Genomic DNA, 16,405 nt, shown 5'->3' with positions numbered 1-16,405 from the left:
GGGCAAAATAATAGATGCACCGGTAGAAAGAGAAAAAAAAATTCTCGAAATAAAGATTCAGAATTGATTTGAGGTTGTAAGGAACACAAACCATCGCGCGTGGGACAAGGAAATCAAAAACCCTTATTAGCAGTAAAAAGTAAGAAATAAAGTTTACTTTTGTACTGAAGTTATAAACAACATTAGATACTCAAATGGCTTGACATACTTTAAACATGTGCAGGGACGTAACTAGAGGGGGGCAGACGGGGCTCGTGCCCCGGGCGCCAGATTTTGGGGGCGCTAAACTAAGTAAATAATCGAATTAATTTTTGTAAAAAAAAAAGAACAAATTATTAAAAGTCCAAAAAAAACTCTCAGTGCGGGCGCAGGCAGAAAGTTTGCATGGTTTAATGTGGACAAATAGTGGTAAAGATACACGGAAGAGAGTGAGGTAATACAGCAGTAAGCGCAGTAAATAGCATGAAAGTATTTTCTTAGAGTGACTAGTACTTGTTACATCTTATTTAAAGAACCTTCCTGTCGGAGGTTGAATATAGGAGCAAAGCTATGGGAAGTACACACCAGTACGAAACAGCGGAAATGCTCAAATGTCATTTTTCTACAATTAAACACAATGGCGACGATTCGGGTGAACAACGGGAGGGGGGGGGGGGGGGGGGTCCCCCACACTTGTATGGTTTATTTATTTATTTATTTATTTTTATTTTTATTTATTTATTTTTTTTTTTTTTGAATGAAAGAATCAAAACTAAAAATTATAAAAAAAGCAGAAATGTCAAAATTTTCAGAACATAATTATTTGTTTTACTTTGTATTTCTGTTTATGAAACATTGTGTAGCACAAGCAGTAACTTTTAATTTATGTATTCATTGTTTAGATTTTAGTAAATCAATTGTTTTACTTACACAAACCTTACTTGTTCAATGAAACTATTAGCAAGTGTTTGTGACATCTCAAATTACTTTGAGGTAAATAATATAACTCATGTCTAAGTGTTTCTTTGGGGAAAGTTATTGTGTACAAAATTCATCAAAATCCTAATAAAAGCGTTAGTTAAGTTGCCAGATTTACATCAATTACCACTTATCTGCTCTCAAAACCAGCTCCAGCAAAAATTCTTAATTTTTTCCCCTTATTTATTTATTTACTTTTTTCATTCTTTTGCTGCCGTTAAAAATTCTAATGGATTTCAGCTGTCGCTTCACCCCCCCCCCCTTCCCCACTTTTAAGTTCCAATCTCTGCCTCTGATTAAACGTCATAAAGCTTCCAACAGTCTTCCTCTCATTTACGCCTCTAAGGGAGAATTGTTATACTGTTCCCTTGACCTAGTTTAGTTTACAATTTTGTCATTATTTAAGAAAAATCTCTCACTGTAATAATGGAGATTCAGTATAAAGTACGAGAGGATGCCCATTTTTCTTCAGAAAGTACTAAGGTTTTTTAGAGATAAATTGAGCTAAAATGAGAAATTTTAGACTTAGTTTGGTTATATTTTTGCCACACACACAATATTTTAAATATGCTTAAATCATCTACTTCAATTGATGTGTTAGAAATCAACTATTTTTTACAGCTCTCAAACTTCAATTTTGCTTTCGTACTTTTGAGGCATAATTATATTTATAGTAGAACCTCGTTTATCTGGCTCCCGTTTATCCAGATCTCCGGCTTGTCCGGATCAAATTTGTAGAGTTAAAAATGTATTCACTAAAATGATAAAGTCTAAACTAATGATAGTAAGAACAAAACTGTAAATGTGTCAAATATTCGCTTATTTTGATTAAATACACAACTGCTATATATAGATCGTACATAAGTCATCTAATAAACGAGACATATTTGGAGTGTCAGTTTGACACCACTGCAGCTGAACTATAAATGATCAAGTATTTGCGAGTAACAATTCTATGTAATTTTGTTGCAAAACATCGTTTTTTGCTGCTAATAATGATATCTCTTCTTATTTGTGAATTAATTACTGCTTATTGTCCGTATTATCCGGATTTTCGTTTATTCGAATTGCCTTTGGTCCAAATCAGTCGGGATAAATGAGATTGCACTGTAAATGGAAATAAACTGGAAAGAAGCTCACTGAAAACATGTAATGTTAATATGTTTAAGATTTGTGTTTTTTTTTTTTTTTTTAAGATATATATTAGTCGAAAGAGTTTTGATATCAAGTACATCGGGTATCGGTTTTTCTATTAAATATTTTTCAGATGTATACGTACACCAGAGGTGAGAGGAACGCGTGTCATTTAAAAAAATAGCTCTTGTAATAATTAATGTTTAACTATACAGATTGCGATAATTCAAAATGTGTTGCATATAAAATTAAGGTAATGTTTAAGGTTATATGTCCGTTTCGAGCAATTGTAAGTTGTTGGCTTAAAGTCGATATACTAAGTAGTAGTAATATTCAATTAATTTCAAGTGAGAAACAGAAACGAATAGCCCACTAAATGTTTCATCGGAGTTAAAATTATTTCACACATTATTGCGACACGTTGTTGAATACTGTTATTTTTCTAACGAATTTCTTCATAGTAGTATAATAAAAATATTGTGCGTTTATGAGGAGAAGAGACTTCGGAACGCCTTCCCGAAAGCAAAGCTAAGTTTAGCGCGGGGGTTATCGCTACCGCTTTCAATTGAGACAACCCTAAATTTGGCGGGCATTTAAATTTGTAAAAATGTCTTTGTGTTCTTTCCTTTCGTTTCTAGCTTCGCGTAATTGTCGTCTACGGGGAATCTATACTTTTTAAACTGAAAATTTCAGAACAAAAATATTGTATTTACAAAAAAAAGTAAGGTATTTTGTTTTCCGAAGGAAACATTTCTATTAAGGATAGGCTTTCTGAATTTTGAACGATATCCTTTTAAACACTAACGTCCTATATTCGAAATTACAAGTGCGCTGATGAAAAAAAAAAGGGGGGGGGGATAGGAAAACTTCATTGCCACACAGACTGTGGCATTGAAATGCTTAAGGGTTGCGTTCGTTTTGAAGACTTAATATCTCTCTCCATCTCCCTCTCCCTTTTCTTGAGGGGGGGGGGGGTGACTCAGTAGCTCTTACGGGTTGGGTCTTTTTGATGCATCTGTATGGATTGTACAAAATTTCAGATCATATAGAGCGGATATACAGTCAGTAGATCTACAGTAGCAGTTATTTTTGAAAAATGATGTAAACATTATTCGAACAAAAGTTGCATCCCCCTCTCCCCCCCCCCCCAAAAAAAAAACCTTGGTTGAACCAAAGGCGGGGACTGGGCAATTGTTACAGAAAGGATTTACATGTGAGAAATAAAAGTAAATGAGAAAACAATAAAAAAATCAATCTGAAATATTTAAAGCAATTGACTATTAAAATCAAGGCTGTTTCTCTAAGTATTGCATGAATATTAATGTTTAGAAATATGTAATAATTTGCGATGCGTTATAAAAAGTGTCTTTGGTTTGAATACTGTTTAAAATTATAGGTTCATCGGTTGGGCCGGCTTAAGAGATGACGACTACCCCCAGGGCGAGTATTTTCAAGGCGGGGGGGGGGGGGGGGGGGGTAACCAACTTCGTTTCTGGGGGGGGGGCAGATAACACTTCAGTACACAGTAACCTAACGTAAACACGGATTGTCCATAAAGGACGTTACACTTCACCTTAGCCTCTCCCCTCGTCACATCTCACGCAATGTTCGATGAACATATTGCTATAACGAACGCTTTTATTTGGACCAAAATATGTGAAGTCATATTTCTTATAATCCCCTCCTTCCCCCTTGAGACTAACTGTCCGAAGTTCATGAACCCCGAACCCTCTCTCCCTACTCCTTTCAAGCGTGACATCATTTGTGAACGACTCCTTAGGTTTGCTCTAAGTCACCAAAATCGCAGTAACAATTGTTTTAAGGGAAAAGACCGGCTCCCCCCTTCCTTCCTGGATAGCTCTAGTCATTTTATGATCCCCACACGTAACGCTGTTCCGTAAAAGTACTGGAAGAACTGAATTACTTTTAGAGTAATCGAAAAAACTTGAATAAAAAAAACATGTATATTTTTTCGTATTTACAAAAATAAATAGGTTAAAACAGTAACATAAAACGTTGTTTCAGGCACTTATTCAATTATTCTGTAGATAACCATATTGGCATGTGAAAAACTTTAATTTTTGTTTTGTTCCTTTTTTCATTTCTGAAGAATAAAAGCCATATTGGAAAAAAAAAAATAGTACTAAAGTATTGAAATGTGTTACACAGAGTGCAACTTACCTACTGAGGCTTCCAAAATTGTTCGTAGGCTTTAAATGTGTACGGTTAAAAATGAAGTGCCCAGGAATCGAAATAGTAGTTCAATACTTTTTCATACTGTCTCTACATGATTACATCAATTCAAGATTTTTTTTTACAAAATATTGACTGTTTGAAATGGGCCAAAAATGAGGTGACAGAGAAATATTTTCAGAAAAATTCGAAATTAAAGCTATCGTCTGTCGTTTTCTTTCTTTCTTTTTTTTTTTTTTTTTTTTTGTTATTTTTTCAATGCTGTGATAGTTAAAAAATCTTTTGGCGTTAATTTTTGCTTGTTCACTTTACAAATCTACGTATTATTTAAAAAATGACTCGTATTCGCAAAGTAACAACAAACACAATTCGAAAACGCATTAATTCTTCATTATATTCGAAGTAAAACAGTTCGAAATATTGCGAAAGTAGTTCATTTATCCCTAAGCACTGTGTAATATTTAATAAACGCTTTAAAGAAGAAAATCGGATCGAAAATAAGGTGAGAAATGGTTGACCAGCAAAGTTAACAATATGCGATTAGAGATTTATAATTAGAATACCTATGAAAAACCCACGTTTGAGAGCTGTGAAAGTTTCAGCAGAATAGAAGGAAAAATTTTCCTTCCAATTTCACCTGCAACTGTTCACCGTGTTTTCAGAAAATGTTTACTTAGCGTGAAAGACAGAAAGTTCAGGATTTCCTTCGCAAAATCAATGATAAATTAACCCAAAACGTATAGAAATACACTGCAAATCTTAAAATACTTTTAAGTCGAACAATTGTAGCACACCTTTTTTTCGGGAAAGAAGGTGGGAGGTAATTTCTTAGAAAATTATAGAACACTCGTCTTCTTACAGCGCGATAACGATGGCCAATTGCAACCTTTCTCAGTGTTGGTCTGAAGCCTCATCCCCAAAAGACGCATATAGAATCTTCCGATACCACGTGTTGGGGGCATGGCCAAGTCTCAACTAGTGAAAAACGGACAATACTTACAAATAAATTACTGAGAACTTTTCTGTTTTATTGTTTTCATTTTAAGTAGTAATTTTAAATTCGTATCTCGATATATTAAGAAAAGAGTAAGATCAAAGAAATTGTGAAAGGATGCCTGAGGCGAGCCTGCGTCCAAGAGACCTCAGAGCACCTACAGTCTTGAAATTTTGTACAAAACGACTTCGAGCCCCGAGTATATGCACCTGGGGTTGTTTATTTTAAATTTCAAATTAGTTTTTTAATTAATTTTTTAAGCTAAAATTTCACATAATTGCCTATTAAAGGGATGAAAGATTTCTCACATCCCGTAATACTTCCTGTTGTTCCAAAAAGATTTTTTTCTGCATCAAATAAAGCTTGTAACAGTTTTATCAATAAATTAAAGCAGCAGGTATTTGTTATTCTATTTTAGCGAAAAGTTCTAGGCTCAGTCCGGAGCTAAAGAGCAAAATATATTACTGGAGACCACGAACTTAAAAGTAGTTTTTCACAAACGTACAAAACTGCCGTTTTGCAATGCTCGGGAGCGTCTTTAGCACCTATAGCTGTGCAAGTTGGTACATTGTTAAAACCAGGAGTGCCACAGGGGTAAAGAATTTCACCCTAGGTTGAAAAAACAGTGCTGCGGGGTGAAACGGAGGCTAGGAAGTGTCGTCAAGGTGCTTTTGGTTCCTCAGTGGGTGAAAGACGTTAACAAAAGTGATTCAATAGGAGAGCGACTCATTGCGCAAGCGCTGTGACTAATCGTGCAACGACAACTTCAGTTTGAATGGCGAACGAAGGAAGTTGCAACGAAATTTGCTTTCACATTGAATGAAGTACAAAACTGAAAATTTCGTGGATTAATCTTCGAAATATCGCGTAAGTTAAGGCATTTGATCATATTGTAGCACTTAGAGCTTTCGAACATATTTAAAGTATGTTGAGAACTGCTTATTGTTCCGTTTACCTTATTAAATATTTCATATCTTGCTATTTATATCCTGCAAATCTGTTACCTAAAACTATCTATCAGTACTATCTTGAACCACAACATTAAAAATAAAAACGTTTAAATCAGCTGATAATTGAATTGCTAATTCCGGAATAAAAATGCATCGACGTGAGCAGCCAATATACCAATATCTATTTCTTCTCAAATGAAATAACTACGTAGTGGAAACGAACAAAGCAGCAAAGGCGGGGGGGGGGGGGGGGGGAAACCGCCTGAAAAGAAATCCTTCTCACTCAGCGTTTGACTCATGAGTTTCACATCGTGTTTTAGTTAACGTATCTTCCTTAGGCGTTATTGCATGAAGCGAATGTAGTTATCTACTCGTTTTTATTTTTAATCTGACGGAAAACTTGACATTGGAAAGAAAGGCTTTTAAATCAGTATTTATCTTGTACGCATAAGGATACTCAAATATCGAATCTTATACTAAGTATTGATATGTTACGCTCGATTAAAATTTTAAACGTTTATGAACGCTTTTATTTTCCCATGATTCTAATCTAATGTTACCTAATATTTCTGGTTGTTCCGACAAATGATTGATAACTACCTTCCCTATTCATTTTCAGTACGGATCATGCAGTAAAAGTTGTCAACAACATATTCATTACTGAGGAATCCAAGTGTGAATATAAGAAAGTTAGTACACGAACAGACAAATTAAAGTCATGAACACTTCTAAACTATGTTCGAAAGTTGAAATGCGATCAAATGCCTTCGTATATATAAATCAAAATAAATAAAACACAATTGTATTAAAAAGCGCAAACAACACGGGGGGGGGGATCTCTCTAGGAAGCAATAAAGGTGCCATTTTTCTCACCTAGAGTACCATCTTTCACCTACGGTGCACGTTGGGTGAAGGGAGCCAGTTTTTCACCCTTGCTAAGGGTGCAATTTCGGCTCTCTATCGGGTGTCGCTGGTGAACAAGCGTTTCACCACTGAAAGGTGCCAAACGCAACCTGTAGTTTTAACAGTGTACAGGTTCGCTTGGAACGCGGGAAAATGCTCTTCAAAGGGATTTTTTCCCTCAAAATATTTCGGTTATGCATATTTCTATCAAATTATTTCCAGATTTTCGGGTAGGAGTGGGCTTGTGTTCTAAAAATGAGCTCTCCACTTAAATTCTATTTTCTATAGGAGGTAGAGGAGAATTTTCACTTTGTTCGAAGCGGAGCTTGTACACTGTTAAAACTACAGGATGCATTCGGCACCTTTCAGGGGAGAAACGCTTGTTCACCAGCGGCACCCAATACGGAGCCGAAATCGCACCTCTAAAGAGGGTGAAAAACAGGCACCTTTTAAAAACTAGACAGCCGGAGTGAAAAAAAAAGGTTCTTCGGAGAGAAAAATGGCACCCTCACTATAGATTCTCCTCCCCCCTCCCCCGTATTGTGTGCATTTTTGAATACAGTTGTGTACTTTTTTTTTTTTAGTTTTGTTTTGATTTATGATATTCTACGTTTTGGACATTTTTCACATTGAACTCGGTATTGGAAATGATTAAAACATGTAATTACAGCATTTGATCATATTTCAGAGTTTTCAACATAGTTAAGAAGTGCTCATAGCGTTAATTCATCTGATCGTGCTCTAACTCAGTGTTTCTCAACCTCTTTTGATCCACGGGCGCGGTAAAAGCTAATGAAAAACTTTGCGGACCGGTGAAATCTTTATCATTTTCTTAAAGAATCATAAAATAAATAATATGAATAATAACTCTGGGGTCGTTAAAAAACATGTGAAAAAATTCAGGGTTCTGATGATTTTTTTTTTACAAAAAGTAATATTAAAAATTAATAAAACAATAAATATCTACCCCTTCACTTGTATCGAAGATCTGTCACAAATACGTTATAATTTAAAAACGAGTAATTATTTAAAATATGTGAGAAATTATACATTTACTAAAACTTGACGTATTCCGAAAATGCAGCATAGCTGTACTTATGGATTATTTAAATGATGAGCCAAAAATATTCAGGGATATTACAATTACGGAAAAACAAAATCGTTTCATAAACGTTAAGAGTACATAAACAGAGTAACAAAAGAAAATGCACATAAAGTTTTTCAACAGTTAAATAAAAAACCAAAAGAAAGTTCTAACGCTTTCGAGGACCGCTAACAGGAAATGATTCTAACACTTGAATGAAAAAGTAAAAAAAAAAAAAAAGAGCTAGACTGAGAGAGATTTTTTTTTCGCTAGCTTTATGTTATAATCTACGAAGCACAAGAAACATTTTTATTAAGGTTCTTTTGGTGACTAATAAAAGCTGTTTATCGAGTATTCAAGAAGATAATGACAAATATTTTTAGTAGCGTTTTGAATGATGGAAATTTCACGATAGTAATGGTAAACGGGAACTAGAAGACTAACGGTTACTGAAAAGCAATAAATGCACTTTTGAACACTTAACTATGTTTGAAAGCCCTAAAAGCTACAAAGTGATCAAAAGCTGTACTTACTTGTAATTTCGGATAATTAATCCTAGAAAAGTTGGGTTTTAATCCAATAGTGTACTTCATTCAATGTGAAAGACACACAAACGCAATCATCATTTGTCCGCATATTGAGGTGGTTGAATGTATGTCTAAGGCAAAAAGCGCATGCGCAATGAGTCTTTCTGCGATTGCATGATGTTCTGGCTCCTCTGCTCTATTTTCTAGCCTGTGTTGCACCTTCAGGCACTATGCTTTCACCTTAGAGGGAATATTTTCACTCGTCTGGAACCCCTGTTTTTAACAGTGTAACGTGTTTTTCCATCTGATTCTTTCTGACAGACGATTTAAATCTTTGCGAATCAAATAAGGTTGCGAAGCAATCTTCGGGGGTTGGTTTGCGTTAGCCAGCAGGAGGCAGAGCCACCTGGTAAAAAAAAAAAAAATAATGCAACAAGTTCTTAATCACTCTCTTGTGGAAATACAAAATATTTTTCCTTGAAAAACTTCGTATGTAAAATAATGAACAAAATATTTAATGATTTTTATCGACTATCGAAACTTTGAAAAATAAAATACAGTGATAAAATTGTATAAAAACTTATATTTACGTAAAAGTTGCATTTATAGGCTTATCAACATATGCAGCCTCCTTTATCACTGCCTAACTCAAAATTATATTTTAAAAAAAATAATGATTTTTAAATATTTCTTTTTTTTGTGTGGGGGGGAGGGGGGCGCCGAAACGAGGTTTTGCCCCTGCCCGAAAATGACCTAGTTACGTCCCTGAACAAGTGCACTAAAGAGGGACAAATATATACGTATTCGAAATTCTTATTGTAAATACAGGGCTAACATAAAAGAATATCCCGGGTTTTAAAATTTATATTCCATAAGCTATTACACTTGCCACTATAAATGATAAATAAAAATAAAGATAAACTGTCCAAGTTTTTTTTTTTTTTTTTTTTGAACGTAAGTAACTACATAAACGTGCACGTTGCACGTTTCGCATTAGCGCAGCCAGAAATTCCTTCTAGAGGGGGGTTTTTTGGTCACGACTGTCCTTACACGTGTAGTAACTACTGTACTAGAATTCGAACAAGGTTAATACCAAGATCTCTGGGGGGGGGTGTTTTTACCACTACAAAGGAGGGGGAACACTTCACTGTGCCACTAACGTTTCGTGACGCTGGACTGCCGTGCAGGTGATGATGACTTACCCTTTATGCATTTGCCAGCCAGATCCCTAAGACCATGTGATTTTTTTATGGGGTTTCTTCAAATAGTCTTTATACACCACCATTGCTGAGATTGCAAGAACTGAAAGATCACATATGTTTAACATTACGAGTCTGTGAGACGTGTGCCGCGTTACGAAATGTGCAAACATTGACCATTTGAGAGTGAAAAGAAATTTCGACAGTTTATCTTTATTTTTATGTATCATTTATAGTGCTAAGCGTATTAGTGTATGAAATACTAGCAAAAATACCTGGCGTTGCCTGGGTCAGTAATAATTGTGAGAAACAACCGCTATTTTCATTCGTTTTCTGTTTTAACAGAAAGAACTCAGAACACAACGTTTTGACGTGATTAAAAATCGAGCTTCTTCCTTACAAATAAAAGTAAAATAGCAATTAAGCATATAAAAACTTAAAGAATTTCCAAAATATGAACTAACAAAAATAAAGATCGCTTTTAAAAAAAATATGCGCTTTATTTATTTAATCAAATAGTACACATACAGACATACACAAAAAGCTCTCAACTATGTCTCCCTAAGTGTGCAAAATGTAAAGTTTTCAAATGTTTAAATGATTTTAAATTCATGTTTGCTTCCGGAGAAGCCTTGATTCAAAGTTTTCATTACGTTTACTATTAATATTGCTGTTGTAAAAAACAACCCATTTTTGTAACAATGGATTTTATATTTAACCAATTAATGGGTATATTACATGAAATTTACTGTTTTCCATCATAACTTTTTAAAACTAAGTTTTTTAGAAATAAATTCTAGCCTATGTTGATTCCTGATAATGTAGTTGTCTGTGGTAAAAAAAATGGTTAAAATCGGTCCAGTAGTTTTGAAGTTTACTCTATACATACTTACATGCAGAAGTAGCCATTTATGTATATAGATAAATTTTTAAGACCGGGAAATTATTTTATGCTATCTCTGTATATTAGTTTTTAAATACACTAGTGCACTTTGCTTTCAATTTTTATACTTCATATTCCAGAAAAAGGCAATATGCTACGCACGCAAAGCTTAAGAATAAGAGCTTATTCACGGAATAGCATTCGGAAACCCATTACCAGAGTGATCTCTTCTAGCAGAAGCAATTCTTCGTCAAATCTCGCAAGTCCTCAAGATGTCCAGCCTTCGTCAGCGAAGCCTTTTGAAGATATCCCTCATCTTCCAATTCTACCTTTCATCGGCACAGCATGGACGTTCTTCCCTATTATTGGTAAGAAACCTCAAAATACATTTTAAGCTCAAAGAAACTTTGTAGACTTGCAACATTATCGAAAGAACGCAAATGGAATTAAATTATTCCGAGCTTGCTTCTTATTTTCTGTGTTGTCTGTGATGTCTCTTGTCAGAGTTGCCCTATATGCTCGTGTTTCGCCAATCTCGGCTCCAATTCATTTTATAATTTTTTTATCATATAAAAAAATAATAATAATGCAATATTTTATATGAAGTATACCAAAAATGCGTTTAGATAGCTCTTTGATTTATAGCTGCAGTTTATATGGAAATTTCAATGTAAATATCATGTTAAATTGATAGTTAAATTAGAAAAATCTATGCAATGATGTTATTGCGTTGCTTATACCTGCTTTCGTGAGAAGCAAGATAAAATAATTAAATTCGTTTCCATTGCCTTTTTCTTATGTAAGACATAACGTCAACTGTTGTAACGGATCATATCAAATGAATCTTGGAAAAGTATGGGCTAGCGTCATAAATTTGCTCAAGTATTTCAAATACCAAGTACACATCATGCACAGATACAAAAATGACGACTAGCAACAGGTGTTGAGCTACCTAGACGGGCCCTAGTCAATTTATCAATCTCCAATGAAAAAAGATCAAAAGCTATCTCAAAACTATTCAATCTATTGAAAGTAATAGCAGCGTTTGGTTAACAATTCCAAATGTCTTCAACCTAATGAAGTAATAATTTTCCTGATTTCAAGATCAGCTTGAAAAGCTTTAAACAATGGTCCCTGGTTTTCCCATTTGTGCAGAAATTCACCCCAAGATCTTTTATTTTAATAAGCTTAAACAATTGGAGCATATCCCCTCTTACTCTCCACTGTTCAAAACTATATATAAAAATCATTATAAGCCTGGAATCATTATCTAAATTAGAGATTCCATTTACTAACCTCGTAGCCTTCTTTTCTTGAGATAGATATAGACTAAACAGAGGTAGACCAAACAAAACAGCATACTCCCACTGAAGTCTTACCAAACTTCTGTACAAAAGTAAATACACTGGTGTGCAAAAATTAAGGACGAAGCCGAAAAATTAGCATATCAGCTGAACGAAGAGGCAGAGCGGACAGAAAGACCAATCAGGAGATTAAGTAAGGTGATGTACGGTAGCACATGCGCAAATATGCAGGCAGACGTAATGGGGGAGTGTCTGAGTAGTATAAAGCATGTTGTCGGTGTAAGATCAGTATTTCTGGTAAAGAGATTACACGCCGCACAGTGGAGTATTTGACTGAAAATCCTGGCCAAAAGTAGTTGGAAATTTTCACTCTTCTGAAGGCAACTCCCTTCTGTGTGTTTGTGCGCTGTACGACGAAGCTATTTCACTTAAAGACACGAAACTTTGTATACAAGTTGTCTGAAAGCCTGATGTTACAATTCAAAGCTCAATTTTTAAAAATTTGAATTAGAAAATGAAATATTTAATGTTTTATCCATGGTCTAGACTTTTGCATGTTTACGACCGTAAAAACGATCCTAGTGAACGTAGAAAAAAAAAAAAAAAACAATGCATCACAAGATAGGAAAAATAATTTTCTTCGAAAGTATGATTTGTTTGAAGTTTTAACGTAATTAACCGAATTTCTAGGAATTTACAAAGGGAGGTCACTTTTTCGACTTTTTTCAATTATTCTATCAATGTGAACTAAAATTCCTACATCCGGTATTCTAATAATGTCATGGCTCTGAAACTTTTTAAGGAAATAATATAAACACCTTACCTTTATTTAAAGCAAAAACGGTGAAGTTATGTTGTTTCACTGATTTATAATTTTTTTTTTCAATGAGTTGAAATAAAAATTTTCAATAATTTTCACTCGATCCGAAACGGATGCAGCAGTTGGCTACTTCCAATAACGCTTTAACAAGTGATGAGTAAACATGTTTAATGCGATATGACTGTTTTTCCCCCATCATTTCCGCGAAGATATGTAATTAAGAAGAAAAAAAATATATAAATAAAAAACGGTTAAAAAATCCCTCTGTACAAAACACTAATTTGAAACAAAAAAAATCAATTTTATTCTTTTCGTTCGATTTCAATCATTAAAACCCTGAGTTAATCATGCACAAAAGACAAGGGTTTCGGGGTAACAAAGAACCTTTTTTCGATTGTAAAAAAAAATGAATTAGGAAGTTATAACTGTAAAAACACTCGAAAATGGATATTCAAAAGCTCTTTGTTTTTGAATTTTATATATTGTACATATACCCGTACAGGGGGTCGATCCTTAGTTTTACATAGCGTGATGTGTCCCACTAAAAATTGTGTGACCAAAAACTTGGAACTAAAATTTTATACAACTTCAATTTCACAATGAGTAGGTAAAATGTCTTAAATGTGGATAGCTCGCTAGCGTTAGGAGACAATTACAAATATACTACGTATAAGGGGGAAAGACCCCTCCTCCCCCGACACTTTATTTGCAACGATGATCTGAAAAAATATAAATATTTATTTATTTTATTTAACACCTACCTCAATTTTAAGGAAGAGAAACTTTTCTTAGCGAGATCACAAAATAATTTAATTTATTACCTCATTTAACGTACATGAGAAAATTAACATAATTAACCGCAAACACATGCTTTAGGGATGTAATGAATTCCTTTAGCAAAGCATAAAGGTAAGCATTTAGAAATAATTTCAATGATTCTCATTCCATAGCTTAAACTTTTATGCATTCATGAAGCGGTTTCTCGTATTCCTGAAACTCGTGTCTGAAATTTTATTGGTGTTTGTGCGCTTAAATATGTTGATTTTTTCATTCAGTTGTACTTTTGATAACTTTTTACAAATTTATTAAATCTTTATAGGTAAATTCAGTTTAAAATCATGACTTGTCACAAAACGATCGGATTATGCACTTTTTTTTAGAAAATTCATTAGAAAAAAGGGTAGTTGTAGGCGGAAGATTTTTTTTGCAGAAATTAGCACTAGCGACTTTGCCAAATACGATGCAACTTTCAAAACAGCCCGACCGAGCCCGACACCCATTTAAAAAGCTTTCTGTAATTATGAATTAAGGCGAAAAACCTTTAAAAAACTTCCTTACCAAGTTTTTTTTATTTTTTTTTTACAAAAAGAAAATAAAAATATTTACTTTAATTTATAATTAGCACAAAGCCCTGACATTTCTTTATCCCGTAAAATTGATTAGGGCCAATTCCATTTATTTATAAAGCCACAAAAAAAATCTACATTGAAACGTATAATTAAGCCGAAACGTAACAAAAAAGCGAAAATTCTTATAGAAATCTCATCTTTTACCGAGGCTATGAGCAATTGTACGTGACTCAGGTTTCCAAAACAAATGCCGATCGATGCAGCAGTTAGTCAACTATCATAGAATAAATTTTCAAAAAAATCGGGTAAATTTTTAATTTTGGACTTTTGGCCAGGATTTTCAGTCAAATACTCCACTGTGCGCCGCATAGCATTTAAAATCACACCGAGTTGCTGCCTCAGCGAGAAATGGCGAATAATCAATCTGTTAGACGACATCTGGATGCTTTTACCCGAGGTCGAATCATTGGGAAGTTGGAGGAAGGCCGCAGTGTGACAAGTGTGGCTGCAGAGTTCGGAATTGTGGGCTCACAGCATCGTTTCACGACTTTGGAGACAATTTCAAACTACAGGAACAGTTATCCGGGGGTTCAGTAGTGGTTGTCCACGAGGAACCACATCCGCAGATGACCGGTGTATTGTCTTACAGGCTAGAAGAAACAGGCGGCGGACAGCGGGAGAAATCGATAGACACACGACACAGGCAACTGGACGACCGATATCGCGTTTTACCGTGGCCAGAAGACTGCACGGTGGTGGTCTGTTTGCACGAAGCCCTATACGGTGTGTACCTCTAACGCCTGCCCATCGGAGAAAGCGTTCTCTGTGATGCCGGGAACACCGGAATTGGAGGGACAATGAATGGGGACGAGTACTCTTTACAGATGAGAGCAGATTCAGTCTGAGTAGCGATTCTCATCGCATACTCATCTGGAGAGAGCGGGGAAACCGCAATCATCCCTCGAACATCATTGAAAGGGACGGTATGGAGGTCGCGGTGTTCTCGTTTGGGGAGGCATCATGCTTGGTAGTCGTACAGACTTTCATATCTTCGACGCAGGTTCAGTCAACGGGACCCATTATTGTAGCGAGATTCTTCTTCCATATGTGCATCTTTTTATAGGCGCTATGGATCCGCAGTTCCTTTTCATGGACGACAATGCACCATGTCATCGCACAGTAGCTGCCGAACAGCTCTTAGAGAGTGAGGATATTGAACGTATGGATTGGCCGGCAAGATCTCCGGATCTCAATCCCATCGAGCATGTATGGGATTTTCTAGGTAGACGCTTGGCAGCTCGTACCTTACCACCAGTATTGATTCGGGAGCTTCGATTGGCGCTGCAAGACGAATGGGCAGCAATGCCTCAACAACTCATTGAAGGGCCGTGGTAGCCTGATCGGTAAGGCATTGGACTCGGGACCGGAGGGCCTCGGGTTCGATCCTCGCTGGTCGAAGACCCACCGTCGTCATTAATGGGGACTGGGCGACGTTAAATATGCTCGAGGTCTCAATGTCCTCCAAGTGAAACGATACCTCTGGGGGTGCTAGTACTAGGTAGCTATTAGCTCCTGGACTAGTTCAAAATTCTCACTAACTGTTCGATCCGGTGATGGTGCTGCCATCTATCGGTATATAAAATAATGGAGGCAAGGCACTTAGTATGCAGTCCTCGACATAAATACAGTTGAAGTCCGTTGTGACTCTGAATCGAATCGAACAACTCATTGACACCCTCATTCTCAGCATGGGCAGACGCTGTGAAACCTGCCTAGCAGTCGGGGGAGATCATATCCCCTACTAAAGACCGGATGTTTCTTGCTGGACACCCATCACAGGGATGTTTCGGCCTTCAGTCGCATTGCGCTCCATGCTACTTTTTCAATAAAGCTTCTTTTTACCCCTCTGATTTCTCTTTTAGTAAGTGTTGCTTACATTACACATGTCCTTAAGTATTGGGGATCTTACGGTATTAAACGTGTTGATTTGGAAAGCTTTTGTACAAAGTTATATTGAAAAAACCGTCTCGTCCTTAATTTTTGCACACCAGTGTATGTATGAGCTCTCACATGAAATCTTTCACGTTTGTAGTTCGTAAAAATAATGA

At 35.6% G+C, this 16,405-nt stretch overlaps 1 protein-coding gene across 1 annotated transcript in view; it reads left to right on the top strand.

The window, feature by feature from the left end:
* The window catches only part of LOC129216650 (uncharacterized), an 89,342-nt gene that overhangs the window by 2,063 nt on the left and 70,874 nt on the right, over positions 1 to 16,405 (top strand). Inside the window, 1 exon segment of the mRNA XM_054850867.1 lies at positions 10,965 to 11,192. Within this exon segment, the coding sequence (XP_054706842.1) occupies positions 10,976 to 11,192 (217 nt within the window). The 5' untranslated portion in view covers positions 10,965 to 10,975.

The sequence above is a fragment of the Uloborus diversus genome, chromosome 2 (assembly GCF_026930045.1).
Source record: "Uloborus diversus isolate 005 chromosome 2, Udiv.v.3.1, whole genome shotgun sequence".
Taxonomy (NCBI): Eukaryota; Metazoa; Arthropoda; class Arachnida; order Araneae; family Uloboridae; genus Uloborus; species Uloborus diversus.
Note: the sequence above shows the minus strand (reverse complement) of the source record. Positions and strands in the feature narration are given on the sequence as shown.